Source organism: Triticum aestivum, chromosome 1B (genome assembly GCF_018294505.1).
Source record: "Triticum aestivum cultivar Chinese Spring chromosome 1B, IWGSC CS RefSeq v2.1, whole genome shotgun sequence".
Classification (NCBI taxonomy): Eukaryota; Viridiplantae; Streptophyta; class Magnoliopsida; order Poales; family Poaceae; genus Triticum; species Triticum aestivum.
In genome coordinates this window covers 345082046-345099918 of record NC_057795.1, presented here as the reverse complement: position 1 = coordinate 345099918, position 17873 = coordinate 345082046, and the positions used below count along the sequence as shown (strand labels likewise).

The 17873-nt window shown below is 42.8% G+C and overlaps 2 protein-coding genes, 1 long non-coding RNA gene, 1 other non-coding gene and 1 pseudogene across 4 annotated transcripts; 2 read left to right on the top strand and 3 right to left on the bottom strand.

Annotated features, from left to right (window-relative positions):
- Positions 1-1609: 1609 nt before the first annotated feature.
- LOC123091232 (cytochrome c biogenesis CcmF C-terminal-like mitochondrial protein) lies at positions 1610-2618 on the bottom strand (annotated as a pseudogene).
- Positions 2619-3607: 989 nt separating this feature from the next.
- On the bottom strand, positions 3608-9998 carry LOC123078465 (cytochrome c biogenesis CcmF C-terminal-like mitochondrial protein). The gene is made up of 3 exons (XM_044500992.1): positions 9934-9998; positions 3980-4244; positions 3608-3792 (listed from the first exon to the last, which is right to left on the bottom strand). Exons 1-3 carry the CDS (start codon positions 9996-9998, stop codon positions 3700-3702), a joined length of 423 nt encoding a protein of 140 aa, XP_044356927.1. The 3' UTR covers positions 3608-3699.
- Positions 6236-6306, bottom strand: TRNAC-GCA (transfer RNA cysteine (anticodon GCA)). The gene has a single exon. It is a non-coding gene; the product is annotated as a tRNA-Cys (tRNA).
- An 86-nt stretch (positions 9999-10084) lies between the features above and the next one.
- LOC123091229 (uncharacterized) lies at positions 10085-12271 on the top strand. The gene is made up of 5 exons (XR_006442970.1): positions 10085-10435; positions 10524-10593; positions 10846-10943; positions 11052-11954; positions 12026-12271. It is a non-coding gene; the product is annotated as an uncharacterized lncRNA (long non-coding RNA).
- A 1960-nt stretch (positions 12272-14231) lies between these two features.
- On the top strand, positions 14232-17315 carry LOC123123061 (uncharacterized). Its single transcript, XM_044543489.1, has 2 exons — positions 14232-15663; positions 17035-17315. The coding sequence occupies exons 1-2, from the start codon at positions 14597-14599 to the stop codon at positions 17108-17110; spliced, it is 1143 nt and encodes a 380-aa protein (XP_044399424.1). The 5' UTR covers positions 14232-14596; the 3' UTR covers positions 17111-17315.
- Positions 17316-17873: the final 558 nt, after the last annotated feature.

The window sequence follows — 17873 nt, the reverse complement described above, 5'->3', positions numbered from 1 at the left end:
ATGTGTTAAGCACATAGGATATATTCGGTGAAAGTCAGTAAGAAGTAGAGTGAATTCTGAAACTCCAGCATTTACGCCCGGATAGAATGGGTCCTCAAGCTTAGAATCATTTGGCCTAACCTTTAAGAAAAGTCAGCATCTTTTCATCCGGGTCGTACTAAAGGCAGGTAGACCGAACACACGGCACCTGTCCCAATGACTGGTACACTGACGGTGGCTTATTGGTTCCTTCCTCCCTTCCATCCTCAAGCCTTACTTTCCTTGATGCCTTAGTTTACTTGATGCCCGATTCATTCCTCCCTATATTCAATCTCTCGTGCCATATTCTTTTTCAGGTTTGACATTACTTCCCTTTCCTATCTTTTAACTTTTCTCAAGGACGTAAGATTCTTCAAAATCCCTTTCGCAGATCCCTTTGATTCCAGGTTCAGATCCATCTATCTCTTCTCTCCCTTTCTTTGAACCTTACTTCACAAAGTAGGACATGCCCCCGGGGATACTCATCATTATTATGAATAGGTTACTCTATCCAATTCCCCGGAATCATTCACTATCATAGTCAGTCTCACCTTCGCTTAGTTGAGGGATACTAACATCACCATCTGCACTGAGGAATATCTGAGATTTCTCAGGGGTCACGTGCATGCCCCCGCCACCACGTTCGATCACAGAAATAAATCCACTTAGATTTACGTGCCTTAAGATGTCCAGAATTTGAGGACGGTCAAGATGATATGAATCATAGCGTGTTGAAGCTAGAAGGACATTGGTGTCCCATCTTGTATAAAGAACACCTTCATACCGGCTCAGGACCTCCCTATTGAATTGATGTTGCAAAAAGAGATGTAGGAGCACGTCGCTCAATTCACCTATCAATGGTATACAATTCGAATGAGGAATTTGGAGGTTAGTGGCAGCATTATATATCGGGAGAGATAGAAATTCCTTTAAGATGTGGGAAATCACATCCAGATTGTGTAGACACTTTAAGGTATTCCATAGACGTGGAGTAGAAACATACCGGATACTATGACTCAAATCCACACAGACTATTTTCTCTACACCACTTTGACCATGCCAGAACCTTTGGTGGTAATCCAACATTTCATTATAATAAAATAATCTAGACGGAAGATTGTTTCTTATTACTAGAAACTCCCGCATTAAGATATTAGCTAACACTTTCAAAGGTAGTACATCTATTGGAAGAGATGACACGGCCATACAAGGCCAATCACCAGCATTGATGAGTGGGCGCCTGGCACTTAAATAGCCAAGCTCATCTTGCCTTTCCAGAGTGAAATGTTCCTGCAAAGTCATACCACCCCTACCATATTTATAGGTTTTGTATACCAATTTGGGATGAAATGAAGAATAACCTTCGTGTATATGCGACACCATGGTATCGATTGATGCGGGTAAGACGCCCCGCTCTCTCCACATATCATTCGAATTATAGAGTCTCCTGACCTCATTAATCAATTGAAGTTTCCAAAAACTACCATGAAATCTCCTAAGAAAAGTGACGTTGTGATTACTTCTAGATCCAATGAAAACTTTCGAGATAATACAAAAAGTGGTCATCATTTCTTCCTCTTGGTAAGTTGGCTGGTTTCTTCCCATTCTTTCTTCTTTCCACTAATCTAATGGTTTCATTCTCCCATCGAGAGGTTATGATACTAGCAAGAGTCCTATTCTTCTCCTCTCGATCCTACCTTGGGTTATGTTTGACAGGGATGGTCAGTGAACTTCTATTGGTTTCAAAGGAGGATAGAGATCCATTGGGGAAGGCTCGAAAGGTTATTCGATATCAAAGGTTGACCCTCGACGCGCCGCAGCCACTATTTTTACTCCTTTTATGCAATTATGAACGAAACTTTCTTGATTCCAATGCAACTTATCCTTTAGGAGTTGACGTAACAAACTAAGCGAGCCTCCCGATGAAGCCAACAGAAATCCTATCCGAATACTAAAATAAAAGGCAATTTCATTATGGTGGTATACCAGCCGCCAGTTCTGGAACTTCCAGTTCCAATCAGAGCATATAGATCCGTAAATGGATTTGTATGTATAGCCACTTCAGTCGTGCTCCTCGTTTCTCGAATGGAAAAAAGTATCTTCTTTCTGGGAACATGCTAAACCAGAAATTCTTATGTTCGTGATTCTTCATCCACCGATGCAGAAAATCTTCCAGTTTTCCATTCTCATATGAGGCAGGAAAGTTTATGGGCAACAGGTCGGCACGAAGTGATTCATCATGTTCAAACATGAACCTTTCGCTCGTTGGGGACGGTTTATAAATCATAAAATTCCCACAAATGGAATGAGAAGTGGGTCCATGTAAATGATCGAGACCTCGCAAACAACAACATTCCTTCCCCATATGGAGTTCGGGACCCAAGGGCAATCGTTGAGTGAACTGTATCTTATTCGTATTAGTTGACCTAAGACGCACCATTATTGCAGGGGTGGGGCTCGGCCTCCGAACCGTACGTGGGACGAGTTTCTGCCTCATACAGCTCGGGCCGAAGACCGGGGAAGTTGAGGAGAGATGGGGAGACCCAACTGCTGCCGGTCGGGACGGACAGGAAAGGGGGCGGGGAAAAGCTGGTGAAGAAGCAAGCTTATTGCCCCACCCCCCAAAAACAAACTGACCCAGCAAGAAAACGTATGCGCTTTAGCAACAAAGCGCTCATCCCTTGCTTGCTGCTTCGCGTTCTTTCTATTCCATCCCAGTCCATTCCGGGATAGGCGGCTAATAGAATCTAATATGTGCAGTAGTCGTCGTCTAACCAATCGGCTCGGACACCAGACCACTTGTGCCCGCCCATTCTGTCTCGCCCTAAATGGAATGGCTCTCTTAGTTACGCTGTGCCCCGACCCGAGTCCCCACGTCCGCTTTTATCCGCCCGCAACCCGGCCAACACAACATTAGGGCCGTCCCCCCCCATTCTATGCTGACCCGGGCCGGGGCTCGCTTTTTGGGAAGCCCGTTCCCACCGCGCTCACGGCCCGGCTGGCCTGCCAGCGGTAGTGGGAATTCTCCCGTTCCCTGGTCAAAAAAGGGTTGGTTGGATGCGGGATCTACTCCACGAGGAGCGGTACGGACGTAGATTGTATCATCACGACCTCTCTTTGCGTACCGCTAGGGATGCTTAACGCCACTTCGCCAACTGGCATTACCTGCGCTTTTGTGTCTCTCAGTGTGGTCAGCACTGGGTGTTTCCGAGCAGCGAGGCTTACACCCATTCGCATTAATTCATCCAAAGTTCCTTACCCTTATGCACGAATTTTGGAATAAGCCATCTTCCTATCAAGGTTAAGGAGTCAACTGAGCATCTCAGCGGCGGGATTGAATACCTGGATCGAATCAGAGTTCACGCCGCCCGCCCTGAACAAATAGAATAGGAGGCGTGGGCCGCAAGTCGCACATAAGCCATCGGGTCGCACGACAGAAGAACACCCAACATAAAGATGCACACTCCTCCATGTGAAATAGAAAGATTCATCTTCACTTTTTTGTAGTAGTCGTGACCAACAGCCATCAGCAGTCGGCTCGTTGGTAAGGCGAGAGCTTCAAGCCCGCTTTCTGGTGGCTCACCCCCCAAACAAGCACCACTCGACGAGGGGGGGGGGCGGGGAAAGCTACAGGCCCAAAACCTTCGACCCTTCTTTCTATATGGGGGTGCCCGGGGCACCTCATCTTGTCATTTTGTTGCTCATTCCCCTTAGGCCGAAGTGTTTGGCCTTTACTTCGGAGCGCCCGCTCACGCTTCGCTGACCTATCGCGTGGTAAAGAGAAGAGAGTACGAAAGAATTGTAAACAGAGCAGACCGCAGAAAGATTCTAAATATGACAAGTCCCCCATGGATTCGATAATAAGGAAATGAAGAACGGGAACGAAACGAAATAAAGCATTTCTAGCGGATGAGCTTCTCTCCATTTTGTTTGGTAATAGAATAGGGCGGCTTGCTTTGACCAACACTCCACTTTTTGCTCTGTCCATGGAGCGTATGAATTTCCTTAAATGTAGATAGACCAAAAAAGGGAATAAAGGGATAGGAATAGGAATTATAGTACCATTGGAAGAAGAGGCACCAGTGGGAACATCTCTACTGACGAACCATTTCAATAGTACGGGTGCTGCCGTGCCACGGGGCACGACCATGGAAGTAATGAAAAAGAAGAAGTTCTGTAGTTGGACCATCTGCTCTATCCGCTCGATTTGAGCTTCTCCAGAGAAGGTGAGACGCTAAAAATGAAAGTCTTCGCAACGCATACTGAAAAAGGGTACCTATGTTGCCGACCATTAATGACTAGTTCGAAGACTAGGAGCAGGGGCATGTGCCAAGAAAGATTTGTTACTTTCCCTATGGTTTTCGAACGTTTTCAATAAAACCTTCTCGTAGAAGTATTTTCACAAAGTTTTCGGTAATATTAGTATATGCTATTCGAACCCTTCCTTTTATTAAGATTCGAATTCTTATTCTTATTATTATCTAATTATTCTTTTTTTTTCATGTATATGCGTTAGACACAATCTACTAATTGATCTATATTCTGATACCCTACTATATCATAGTCTCTACTACTAGTATTTTTAATACCTCAGGAGCTCATGAGACTCTTTTAGTGAAATTCATAAGTCTCAATTCCCGAGCGATCGCACCAAAAACTCGAGTTCCTTTTGGATTTCCTTCTTGATCAATGACAACCGTCATCATATCGTATTATCATACCGTTGTCACGTTTGAGTTCTTTACATGTACGTACAATTACAGCTCGTCTTACTTCTGTCTGATCTTTCTAGAGGCATTTTGGGCACTGCTTCTTTGATTACAGCAACAATAACGTCACCAATATGAGCATATCAGTGATTACCAGCTCCTAAGATTCGAATACATATCAATTCGATAGCCCCACTCCGTTGTTATCCGCTACATTCAAAAGGGTCTGAGTGAGATGGATCTTGGAAGTCTGGTTTTTGATTGGATAGTGATCTCGGGCACGAGTGGTTGATCTTCGCGGGCCATGAATGGCCATGGAAAGGAGTATTGATGTCAATATGTTTGATCGAGAAGATTGGACGATGAAAGACGGATCCTTTGTGGTTTGAATAATAGGCTGTGGTCTTGATATTGGGCTATGGGCTGATTGCTTTCTGTATGAGCCTCTTGTGATTGGGCTCTCGTGGGCGGATTACCCGATGTGTACTCATCTTCCAACAAAGAGGAGAAGACATAACCAGAAGAATTGTGAGAAATAAGTTAATTTATCAAGTTGAGGCATTTCGATTTGGATTTCAAATAAGAAAGACAGAAAAAGACTCCTGCGCCCTCGGGAGCATTCTCTTTCACTTGCATTTCTTCCTGAAGTTGGCTCGAAGACCTGTCCAGCCTTGATTTTCCCAGTTATTACTCGAGCGCGCTGAGGCAACTTTGAACTAAGCTCAGGGGAGGGGTAGTAGGTATGCTTCAAACCCTCCGGCACCTTGAAGAACGATGGCACTAGATCAGGAAAGATGAATGACCAATGAGGACAGGATAATGGGGGAAGTTGGTAATAGAGAATCCTCCCTTCTTCTTTGCTTTCTTGCCTGAAAAAATCCAAAACTAACCATTGGAACCTCATGGGCTACCGAGTTAGGAGATTCATTTTCTTTATTACTTTTACTTTTTTTTACTAAGTTATTCTAAAAGATAAGAGCTAACCAACCATCCTGATTGAATGTTTGAGTACTCGGAGTCTCTCGTAAGTATGGAAAGAAAGTCTCTTCTTTCCACAACTCCTAAATTTCCCATCAGCCTATCCAATCTAATTCCAGACAGAGTCAGTAGACCTTACTTTAGTGTAGGTAGTGTCAGATAATTAGGAAATCTTGATAGTCTTTCGTATAATCTCTTCTTCAATCCTAGGAGCAAAAAAGGAATGTCCTTTAGGGACCTTTGGATAAAAAGATTTCCGACCTCTTACTTTCGTAGTTATGAATTGCGGAATAGAATCAATTATGAAATTCATAAGTATATATCCCTCATCCCTATTGGTATCGGTTTGGGCCACTACCTAGAACCCTACCAGAGCCCTATTTTTAAGAAGAAATTGACAGTCTTTTTTAGAACTAGAACTATGGTAAAATCCAGTATCGACAGGCCTAGTTCTTTTCCTTTGCTTATGCAGGGCAAGAATTTGTCGAGTTCAATCAGTACAATAAGAAATCCTAAGTATTTTTTTGGTCAGGCGACACCCAGATTTGAACTGGGGATAAAGGATTTGCAGTCCCCTGCCTTACCGCTTGGCCATGCCGCCAAATCCGATCCAAAATAGAGCAAAATCTTATTCATCCACATTATTTTACTAATTTTTATTCGTAGGAGGGGATTATGAAACCCTTTTTGATTTTTTAGATCGTTGAATCCCTTTGTACTTATCCCTTTCCAATCCCTTTTAATAAATTCATTCCTGTTTTTTATTGGACCCAGTTTTATTCTCTTCGATTGATTGTATCTCAAAACACACATTGCTTAAATACCTTCTCTTTCTATTGAAAAGAGAAAGGATTTCCAGTCACAGCAAATTTAGGAAAAATTGGAACCATTAACTATATTATTTGTTATTATTTGTTATTTTGATAAATCCTATTTGTTAGTAGTGAACGGTTCTAAAATGGGTATTGTATCCCAAGTAGTGTTTCCTTAATGGCATAACAAAATCAAATTGATTTACGGCTAATCAGTATCAATTAAAAAAAGAGAATTATGATATTGATATAGTGTGACCTGACCCCTGTTGCTCCAAGTGAAATTCTTTCTAGGGTTCTTAAAGATATTCTCCATTTTTTCCCTTTCCCTACAATAAAGTATAGTCTGAAGGCTAGCACGCACCATTCCTCGCTTATGATAATCGAAGGCCAAAAAGAAAGAAGGCTCACACCATAATAATACATACCCTTTTTCCTCGATCGTCAAGGTCGTGGATTTGGATCGATTTCGGTTTTACGGGCTTCATGCATTGTTAAGAAAAGTACTCGGCATTGGAAAGCATCACGTTCTGGCCACACACAAAAGAAGTCGGTGGAAGGTATGGAATTTCTCGGCTGAAGGTCAGAAAGAAAGCAATCGCCAGTGCTCTCGGTTCCAGCAACGAGTCTTTTCTCTGAGAATTAAGGAAAACAAACTAACCTTGTCTGTCTATGTTCACCTTGACATGAAAGACTCTTTTCCTAACCTGACTGTTCTACCTGGCTAGTTCACTTCACTTTTCGAGGGATCCTGGATTGGAGTTCACTTGTCTATGAGTGTCCGAACAACTTCAGATCCTTCCAAGGCGCAGGGGTTCTCTCTCCATTCACTTTGAGCTGGGTTTCTTGTGATGTTTTTAGTAGTTTTTCCGTCCAATTTTATGGTAAATTAAGTCTTACATAGCTGTCCCCAAGGATGTCCATTCCATTCGGCAGGGACTCCATCTCGCATTCGATCTCCCTCCTTTCCCTGAAAGAGTCGAGGTCTCTCTGGACTTCTCTTTTGCCTCTCTACCAGATTCAGAAAAAGGGAGGAAGAGGGCCTCTCGACGGGAGTGATTCCCCGAAAAGAGGTCGTTCCCAGCATCCTCGAGTTCGTAGTCAAACTCACCTTCATCCACCTTTCATGGACTCGCGCGGGCAAGCGCCGATGTCTGGAGCAGGAGATGGAAGCTTGGGTTGAGGAGGGTGTCAATGATTCATCAAAGGCGATAGATTGGTTATATTCGGATTCGTTTGATTTTGATTTTCTTTTTTTGGTTGAAAGAGGCAGACCCCTACTTCAATTGTCATCTGACGCCTCTACCCGCCCTTGGTGTTCGTAGATCGGTTTTGCCAGTTAGGGTTTGTGTGGTGGGTTTTGATGATCTCGGGTAGCTCCTCACTTGGATGAGGAGTGGGGAAAGAAGATTGCGGGAGAGATCGGTGAAGAAGTGGAACTAAAGGATACTATAACCAAAACTTAAAATGGGGGGGATGAGGCTGATGTTGAGCCGGGTGATGAGGCAACTTTACCGCAGCAAGAAGCCTAGTGAGCGGTTGACATGGCGGAAGGTCGTTCTACCTTTCCCTGTGCCAACAAAGCAGGCATACTTGATTGACTCTTTGGGGCTCGTGAGAGACATTCATATTACTGCGTTCTGTGATCGTAGATCGTCGGGATTCATCATTGTATATCCGAGATCTGAAAGTGTGGCAAATGGATTTGAAGGCATGGAAAGAGGCCGCCCTCGTGCAAGACTTCTTTATTCTCCCGATTTCCCTCCTCCAGTTGGATTGACACGAAAGTCTAGTGATAACGTTGAAGTACTTTAAAGAGTCCCTTTCAGCCCCCGCTTTATCATAGGAAGAAGAAGAGTAATCTAGTTTAGGGGTAAGTGCCCTTTTGTTGCCAATATCTAGAGTCCTGTTGTGTCGATAGAGCTCGGAAAACTCCTCTTTTAGTGATGGATTCTAGTAGCCCTATGCCTAGATTGCACAAGAACTACTCCACTTCTATATAGGAAAACACTGTGTTTGAGCTTCTGAAAAGAAATGAAGCTGTTACCTGATCCAAGCAGATAAGATGCTCACGGCCTGTCCTGAGCACTACGGAGATATTTCTTGATCCACATGAGAGTCAGCTCCCTACACCTACACCGGATTATGTCAATGAGAGCTTGCCAATAGAGATACTTCTGACTTAGAGGCACCGGAGTTGGCCAACTCAAATTGCATTGACAGCGAACCCTTGGTAGATGATTCAGAGCAAGATCAGATTCTTGATGATTTTTCCCTTTGTTTGATCGAGCGATGCTGAATCTTTATAGCGCATTTCCACCTATCCATGCTTTACGACTTGTCGCCATGAAGCACATGCCTGCGAAACCTTCTTATTCTACAGAATAAATAATAAAGTACTTAGAATGAATGGACTAAAGATCCACTTTTCAGAAGGGACGGCTCCGCCTACATGTGAAGATCTTTCAAGCGAAAATAATGGGTAGCCATGAGAAATCTCGATCGGCGACTCTGATACCATGATATCATTGGTCGAAGAATTCCTTGCCTCGCGGGACACGTAAAGAGACCTACCCACCACCCTTGTGCGTGCGAACCTAACAAGAGATGCTGATGCCAGCTACACCGCGCTTTCTTTCCGACCGACCTGACGTTCCGAGGAGAAGAAGGAATGGTTGTATGCATGCGTCGGACGCCTATCAAAAAGTAAAAGAAACCATGGATGGGGAGAAAGAAATCCCTACTTACTTGACAGGTTTCCGGGTCTCAGAAACATAGAAAGGATTTCACAAATAGGATAAATGTCCAGTGAGGACATCTCCTTGCTTGCTTTTTCATTGACTGATTCTAGTGGCTGGCCCAGTGAGAGAATTACCAGTGTCTGTCATTAGACTTTATCTTTCCACGGTGAACTCCTTTGTTGTTGAAAATCGGCTGGCTGGATTGACCTTTAGGATTGAGTCACTCGTACATTGAGTCAGAGTATTTCGTATAACTCTTACTTAACAGACTTAGTGGACTGATTGATTGTTTCTTAGTTAGGATTTTCTATTCCTCCTAGCTTGCGAAATTCCCCTCTGCACTTGCAGCTTTAATAAGAAGTAGTAGATGGGAGTAAGGGCTCGGCTGGTGAGTAGTAGGAGTAAGGGCCCGGCTAGTGAGAACTAGCTTATACTATCTTTCTAGTGTAAGAGCATCTCGCTTATACTTTCGGAGATCTCTCTCGTAATTCGTAGATCTAAAAGCCTAATCTAGAAAAGGGTTTTTCTCAGAGCCATAAGTCAAAATAATAAGTCCAAATTCCTCAAGAGCTTGACAAGCAATCCTTCCTACACGGCGGTGTGACCTGCTTGACTTTTATCTTCGATTCAACCTTGGTATTCTCCTTTCTGAAACTTACTAAGACTATTGAAAGCTTTTTCAATGATTCAACTCTGAATATGGTGTATGGTGTACTCACATCCATGCCAACTATTGCCATAGTTGCAGACTTTGACACTTTTGGTGTTGCACCTGTATGTAACCCTGAAAAAATATTCCAAGAATCTTCTTTGATATTATTTCTGATATTTTCATAATACATATGTTCTCAGGCGCTTTCCGTGGGAAGTCATAGCAATGGAAGCGGAGTTGTAGCTCTTCTGAAAATTGCAAGGATCTTTTCACACATCTATTCAAGCCCTAAGACCAGAAGCAAGTTTAATCTTCTCTTTGGATTAACATCTGGCTGACCCTACAATTAAAATGGAACTAGCAAGGTTATCAATTTTTGTTACAGTGGCTTGAAGTTTTGACCAACATGTGTGTGATATTATTGACTATGCAATTTACTTGAATATCATTGGTTCCTGGAGCAATGATCTCTGGATGCATGTATCAAAGCCTCCAGAGAAGCCTTACATCAAGCAAATCTTTGAGGTACAGTAGCCATTTCAATTTTTTTGGTTCATAACTTTGATTACTTGCAATTATAAGTCTTCTATAACTTGAAGTGTGTTTCCTTTAGGATTTTTCGGATGTCTCCAAGGAAATGAGCATTTCAGTCGCACAAGAAGATTAATGTGTCAAATTCTAGAGTATGTTCTTGCCTTTTGAAGGATTGTATACCATCATTAGGTTTGAATCCGATTAGGATTTCAGATAATCCGTCCTACATGGACCTACTGTTAGTAGTAGCACAATGGCATTATCATATCATGTGCCGCCCAGCGTGACAAACTAGCGGAGCGGTTCCCAGCCGAGCACGAAAAATAATAAACTTACACCAATCCTCGGTTTTCATGCTACAGAATTTGTGTGCTCATATAGTTGTATCTACGAAATCGCAGACTGCATGCTGAACAAGCTTCAGATTGAGGAGAGCTTGGTCCCCAAGATGTGCCTAAATTTGTACAGGGAATAAGGAACTACAATGGCCGGTCTGAAGGTATATATGTCCCACAACGCTTAGATTAACAAGTTTCTGTTAGTTTCATAGTATTTCAACTACATGTTCTGTTTCTAACTTTTTTTCATAATCCTGTTGATGTGCCAGCTTATGGGCTATGATTTCGACTACGAGGAATTCCACGCCAGCATGCACGGTAAATTGCCATATGAGAAGTTGAAGCCGGACCCTGTCCTGAGGAACCTACTGCTTTCGATGCCTCAAAATCCCTCTGATGTTTCTTGCTACATCACATCAGCGAGGGGTCTGTGACAGTTAAATGCTTCAGCAGTTACAGCTTGTCGTTGCACCGTAGATATTCACCAACTCTGATGAGGGTCACGCGGCCGCCCTCCTCTTGGTTAACTCTGACATTCATTGTGCCATTTATATCAAAATATTGCATGAGTTTTTGTTGGTTGTTCAGGGACTAAGCTTATCTCGGTTACTGTGAATTTTAATTGTACTCTGGGTCAAGTGATTTTTTGATATGGTAACTAATTTCTTGTTCTTTTTGCCAAATTCTAATTTAAAAACAAAACAGTAAGAAATCATGCATGATGTTTCAAGTAAAATAAATAAATAAATGCAGCCTGGAGTGCTGATCTACTCCCTCCGTTCCAAATTACTCATCGCAAAAATGGATGTATCTAGAACTAAAATACATCTAGATACATCCATTTCTGTGATGAGTAATTCGGAATGGAGGGAGTATGAAATAGATGCCACCAGGAAGGTGATGCCTTCAATTCATCATGTTCTTTGCCTGCCTAATTTTCCTCTCATCCTCTTTTGTTGTATTCACAGTGTTTGTTTTTTTCTGGACAAAGGTTGTGCATCTTTGCAGGAGGATTATCAGGCCTGAGTGACATTTCTGAAAAAAAAATCGTTCAAAGCTTGGTGTTCATTGCTGTTATTGTTCCTAATTTGAAGGGGACTGAGATATCTACCTAGGAAATTCAAGTTGTGTTATCTTCAAATGATCGGACATCTGAAATAAATTAGATATTAGTAAGTCTATTACTAAGACAAAGACATTGTGTTGTTTTTCATAATTTTTCTGAATTGTCTTGGAGAAGCAGGTAGGCAATACTGATGAAGCCCAGTCGTATGAGCCGAGGGCTCAGACCGTCTCGCCGCACTGGATCTGATCTTACATGCCAAGCACTTGAGCAGAGGCTGATCATTTAATGTTGTGACAGTAATAAGAGTTGTCCGGATTTCTTCTTTCCTGTACTATAAATACAAGAGACATATGTGCTACACTACTTTTGGACAAACTGTAATGGGTGGTCCTCGTTACATGTACAACTAGTATAATGGATCTGAGCTCATAATTTCTCGGCTGCTTTTGTGTTTATATACATGCTTGCTTTTCAAACAAATATAATCCGCACACCAGTACAATCACTTTGATGGACATCAACTCGTATAATCTTAGTATTTCTGGGCTTATCCATCTGACTTGCTAATACATACAAATAACATCAGCTCATGGACATTTTTTCATCTGACTTGCTGATACACTCAAGGATCACTTCAAAGCGCCGCCTGGTTCTCACCGTGCATCGCCTCTAGATGCACCATCGAAGACACTGCAGCCCCTGTGTCAGTATAATCTAATATAACTAGCAAAAGAGCCCGTGGGTTGCAACGGGAGAAAAAAAATAACGCACACTCTTAACCCAATAACCATAATATGTTCATGCCCTTTATTTTAGCGAGGCATCATTTTTGTGTTGCCACTTATCCTCCTTCTCACCTTCAGTGGCCTCAGTGTTCACACAAACCAAAGTGTGTTTGAATGTTGTTTTTCCCCTGCCAGTTTGTTCAGAGGTGCTCATGTGTGGTTATCGATGTTTTCTTTCGTCTCTTTATGATTTTAGTGGTTGTTTATTTGCAATCCAGATCATCGCGGTACGAAAGAAAAATGGACGTGCCCTATAGGTTACAAGTTTGCTTTTAAAATAATATTTTAAAATATTTAATAGGTAAAAATAACATCATATTCAAATTCTACATATTTTTCTATTCAAATTTCATATATAACATGTTAAAATCAGAGTTACGGTTTAATAGATATGGATAATTAAGAAAAATATTTGTTTGACTTAAATATCTTTCAAAATAATATTTAAAAAATATTTAACAAACAAAATAACATCATATTCAGATTCTACACATTTTTCTAATCAATTTTCATATATAACATGTTAAAATCAGAGTTACGGTTTAAGAGATACGGATAATTTAGAAAAAACATGTGTTTGACTTATATATGATTGGCGGGTGAATTATCTAATACGTCAGGGGGGTTTTCGTAAAAATTTAAAATAACGGTTCGGTTATGACTTAAATGTGTACTGCGGGTTAATTCATAGAAAACGCAGGGGGTTCTGCAAAAGTGCGTGACGTACCGCCGAAACCCAATTTGCTTTATTATTAGGTAGAGATGTACCACTAAGTACTCCTAATTATGCTCTATCCTGTGATAACCTATGGTTTGCTTTTGGGCCCTCTTATCACATGCTTTTCAAGACGCTAAACCTATGTTGCTGCTTATGTTAAATGCACTATTCTCAGTCAGATATTTCATGTTTAGATTCATAATAGGCTTTCTCTGTATATATATTTCTATTTCTGCTGCTAAGTTTCTTAATTAAAGCAATCATCCCAAACGCTAATTAGAATAGAAATAGATGTTAAAGGGGCGACTACAACTAGGCACCGCCCAGCTCTCCCTCAAGAGGCGCGCCACGGGCGCGCCCCAACACCTAGTGATCTTTAAAAGGACGCCATGGAGGAATGGTGGAAGTGACATGGGGAACAACATCCCTAATTTCATCTTCTCGTGTGATGTGTGATGAAAAATTTGTGTAATAATTTGAATAATGTATGTGATGTGTGATGAACAATTTGTTTGTAGTGTTTATGATTTATTTGAGAAGATGAGTTTGATACGAATATGTTCAATATGTATGCAATTATCATGCTCAATATACATCATTTGTTGGAGCAAATGGTGTCTATTTTATATCATCGGTTAAAGTAACATGTTAGATGATGTTTTTTTAGGGGCATGCTCAAACTGATGTATAATGCACTTTTTGATGATGTAAAACTATTTTTTATGTGCCTTTTTATGTACTTTTTTTATTTTGAGGAGGTAAGAGTTGGGCTGTCGCACCACGGCGAGGTGGTTACCGCCAATCGGCGCCAGAATGGGCTTTCCTGGGCCAAGCGCGCCGTTGCGCGGTCGTAAGAATATATACCGAACAAAAAAGAAAAACAAATCCATCGTCGCTCTGAAAGAGATAAAACAAGCAAACCCTAGCTTGTCGGGAGATTCACTTCACCAATTCACCTTCGCCGCCGCTGCTGCCCGACCCGCCATGGCTTCCACCAGCACCACCTTACCTGATTGGTTGATGCTCGACCGCTTCGTGTTCTGGAGCGAGAACTTCACCTTCCCCAAGGACGCCGATTCAACCCTGGCCACCGGCACCAACTCCATGGATAAAAAGTTCCAGATCTGCTTCAAACTCGTTGAGCCGCCGGAGGTGTCCCGCCTTTATCTGCAGATGGATGAAGGCTTGTCGCAGTCCCATAGCTTCGACATCGTCGCCGCCCACCGCGCCGCGGTGCTCCTCTAGATGAGTTATCCTATCCTTGTGCCAGGCTACGAGAACACCATCCCGATGATCGACTACTTCCTCTACTATACCGCCGGTGGTGGCTCTCCGCCGTCTCTACAGCGGCTACCCCCTCTTGACGGGACCATTGCCCAGGTCCAGGACCAAATCAAGGCCAGTGCTGACGTCATGACGAATCAGTTTTTGCGCAGGCTGAAGTGCCTTGACCTAGGCGTCCTGTGCCGCGGAGAGGATGAGGTCGCCGTCGCACAGCTCGAGATCACCGAGTCCGGGGCGCCACCTAAACTCCAGGTCCTGTGCCCGTCTATCTCTCGCAGTTGGGAGGTCAAGCATCCGCCCATCGTACCCTGCGACGATGTGAAGGAATTTGATTTGGAGGAGGTCTTTAAGAACTTTGATGCTCACACAGTCATCCCCTTCAAGAGTTACCTGTGTTGGGTTGATTACTCCTTTGGTATCTTGTTCTGCGATGTGTTCAATGAGAGCCCCAAGCTCCTATACCTGGAACTCCCGGCTAAATTGCCCATATTATGGGCCGGACACAAGGGCCGAGCATGGGTAGAGGCGTACCACACCGTTGGTGTCACAGAGGGTGAGGTTATGAAATTTGTCAAAGTTGTCGATGGCAATGATGAGTTTTTTGAAACCACTGAACCTGCCAGTGATGATTTCACCATCACCTCCTGGGCACTAATAACAGAAAGCAACGGCGTGATGAAGTGGAAGCAGGATGCATCTATTAGATCCAGTGAGATAGGGTTTGGTGGACTCACACATCTTCCTCGTACCCCATTAGAGTACCCTGTTATCAGCATGTATGAGCCCAGTGTCATTTACTTCATGATCGGGCATGACCAAGCATCGTACATGTATAATAAGGTATGGATTGTTGCCATTGACATTAGCAATGGCAAGGTGAAGTCGTCATCTGCATACATCAATGGTACAGAACAGGTGGGGGACCTCTGTGCTGATGAAGCTTTGTACTTTGCCAGAGAAAAACCCCAGGTTTACTCTACCTTTCTTCCTGCCGAGTTCTCCAAGCACCTCAATTTGCTTGGAACAAGGTAATTGCTTCTCATGAATTTACTTTGTGGTTTGTGCACAATATTCATATGGACTGTTTGTTTTCTCAGCCACTTATGTGTCTAGACTCTTCCTGCCCCATTTGGTGTTTGTGTCAATCAAGGGCAGTCTTGATCTTACTTCCAGGAAACAAAAATAACCTGGGATCTAGAGTTTGGAATTTGAATCAAAATTTTGAAGACAGATGTTAGTTGGCTGTGACCAATAGGAGTACTGTCTTACTCTCAGTTTTTCTCTTCATATTAGCTGTCACATCTGTATGATGGCCATCCTTCAAGGCTTCAACCAAATCTTTCTACCTGCAATTTCCAGCAAGTCAAGCTGCACCTTCTACCACCGAGTCTTTGGGTACTTCTTTTTGAGACAATGTTGGTGGGAGAGACACAAGGTGTAGATGCTGCCCTTTAGAAAAAGGAATCCGCCAGAGAGATGTCTCTGTTGTTTGATGTTTTGTTTGGTGTCATCTTTTAGCAGCCGGACTCATAGTTTTATATAGTAATACAATGCCCTTAGTTTTGTTGTTCGTTGGTGGGTTTCTTGTGTTTTTCTAGAGCTCAAGACAATGCATTCACCCGGAGTAGGGAATTCTATCCGACCTGGATGCAACCATTTATATGGCACTGCACCACCTTGTTACTGTAGAATGTGTAATTTATCATCTTGCAAGTCCTTACTGCCCCCATGGTGCTGGGTGCCATAGTTTCACCTGTCTAACTCCATGGCTTTGGCAACAGCCTGCCTGCACCATTACGGCCCATGCATCCCTTACGCCAGCACATTTGCTACCTCACACAGTCTTAACTGTACCTGACAATCACATGGAGGTCTGGTCATTTGCATTACAAAACAATTGACATCACAGAGGGTCTGACCTAATTTTATTAGTCAAGACATACATGTGACTTGATATCCGGAAGATTCTATGTATGTTCATTCTGAGCGGCTAACCCTAAAAATTGGATTAGTCCATCATCTATATAGTGAAACATTGGTATTCTCTATTTGTACTACTATTCATATCTTATGCTGCCTGGAGTCTGCAAGCAACCAAAACACCAGTCTAGCACATGAACGGTTCTATGTTCTGTGTATGTAACTCTGTTCTGTTTGTGTTGGAAGGATGGTTGCGTTGCGTTTTGCTCTTCCAAAGCAAATGCTTCTACATGATAACTGGTTCACTACATTGTGTCTAATGTAGTTGTGGTAAAGTAGTCTTTGTTTTCACAGTTGGAAGTACATTTTTCCACCCTTGTTTATCCCATGTTGGGTATACAACCCTACTGGTGATATTCTGCACTGTACCTATCTGAATCAACTATGGGCGTTCTATTAACTTGGCAGTATTCTTGTAGGACTGGTCTTCTCCAAGGCGGGAGCGATCAAGCTATCGGTATTGCAGTACCTGAAAAGAAGAGGAAGTTAATGTGATGAAGTTATCAGTTTGATAGATATGTTATGCGTCAAGCAACAACGTGAAAGGACGGGCAATAATTGAAAAGTGCATGTTTTGTTTGAATGCAGAATTTTTATCACCTTTTGGAACATCTGGTAGATGACTCCATGAAATTACTTCGTATTTGTTTCATATAGGAAATCTTGCAGTGTCCTTTCAATTTGTAATAGCTTATTCGCGTAGTGTCTCGAAGTGTATGTGGTGCTGTTGACCCACCTCCTCAGGGTCTTTGGTGTGGTGTGTCGTTGGATGGGCACATCGTGGATATGGGTCGTCCAATCAGCCTGTTGAATTGACACATCGTGGTGTGTTTTGGGCCGTTGGATTGGCACATCGTGCTGCGTTTGACCGTGGCCCACGCCTGCCCGTCAGCGTGGCATCTAGATGTTGCGCCTACCAGTAAGACGGGTTAGGATCCTCTGCAGTGCTGTACAGTCACTGTCATGTGGGACCTGGCCCCACATGTCATCGGCACTACAGCATCATATGGTACTGCAGAGGATCCCAACCCCAGTAAGACTGTCTAGCGGTTGTTTTGGTTCACCGATGCATGTTCTTTGTTGCATCCCAGCAAAATTGATGCGTCTGCATCCCAGCAAAATTGATGCATCTGCATGGACATTCTATCACCACCGTAAACATGAAGCGGACCAATGATGAGAGCACGAGCACGTGCCATTGAAACTGAAGTTAACTCTTTCCTCTTTAAGCATTCTTTGGATTCACATGAGAATTGGC

Excerpts from the sequence above, each read along its gene's own strand:
- LOC123123061 (XM_044543489.1), top strand. The coding sequence starts at position 14,597 with ATGAGTTATCCTATCCTTGTGCCAGGCTACGAGAACACCATCCCGATG. Across the intron at positions 15,664-17,034 it reads CTCAATTTGCTTGGAACAAG|GACTGGTCTTCTCCAAGGCG; the intron begins GTAATTGCTTCT and ends GTATTCTTGTAG.
- LOC123078465 (XM_044500992.1), bottom strand. The coding sequence starts at position 9,998 with ATGGCAATAGTTGGCATGGATGTGAGTACACCATACACCATATTCAGA. Across the intron at positions 4,245-9,933 it reads AGAGTTGAATCATTGAAAAA|CTTCTCTGGAGAAGCTCAAA; the intron begins GCTTTCAATAGT and ends TTAGCGTCTCAC. Across the intron at positions 3,793-3,979 it reads GAGCAAAAAGTGGAGTGTTG|CACGCGATAGGTCAGCGAAG; the intron begins GTCAAAGCAAGC and ends TCTTCTCTTTAC.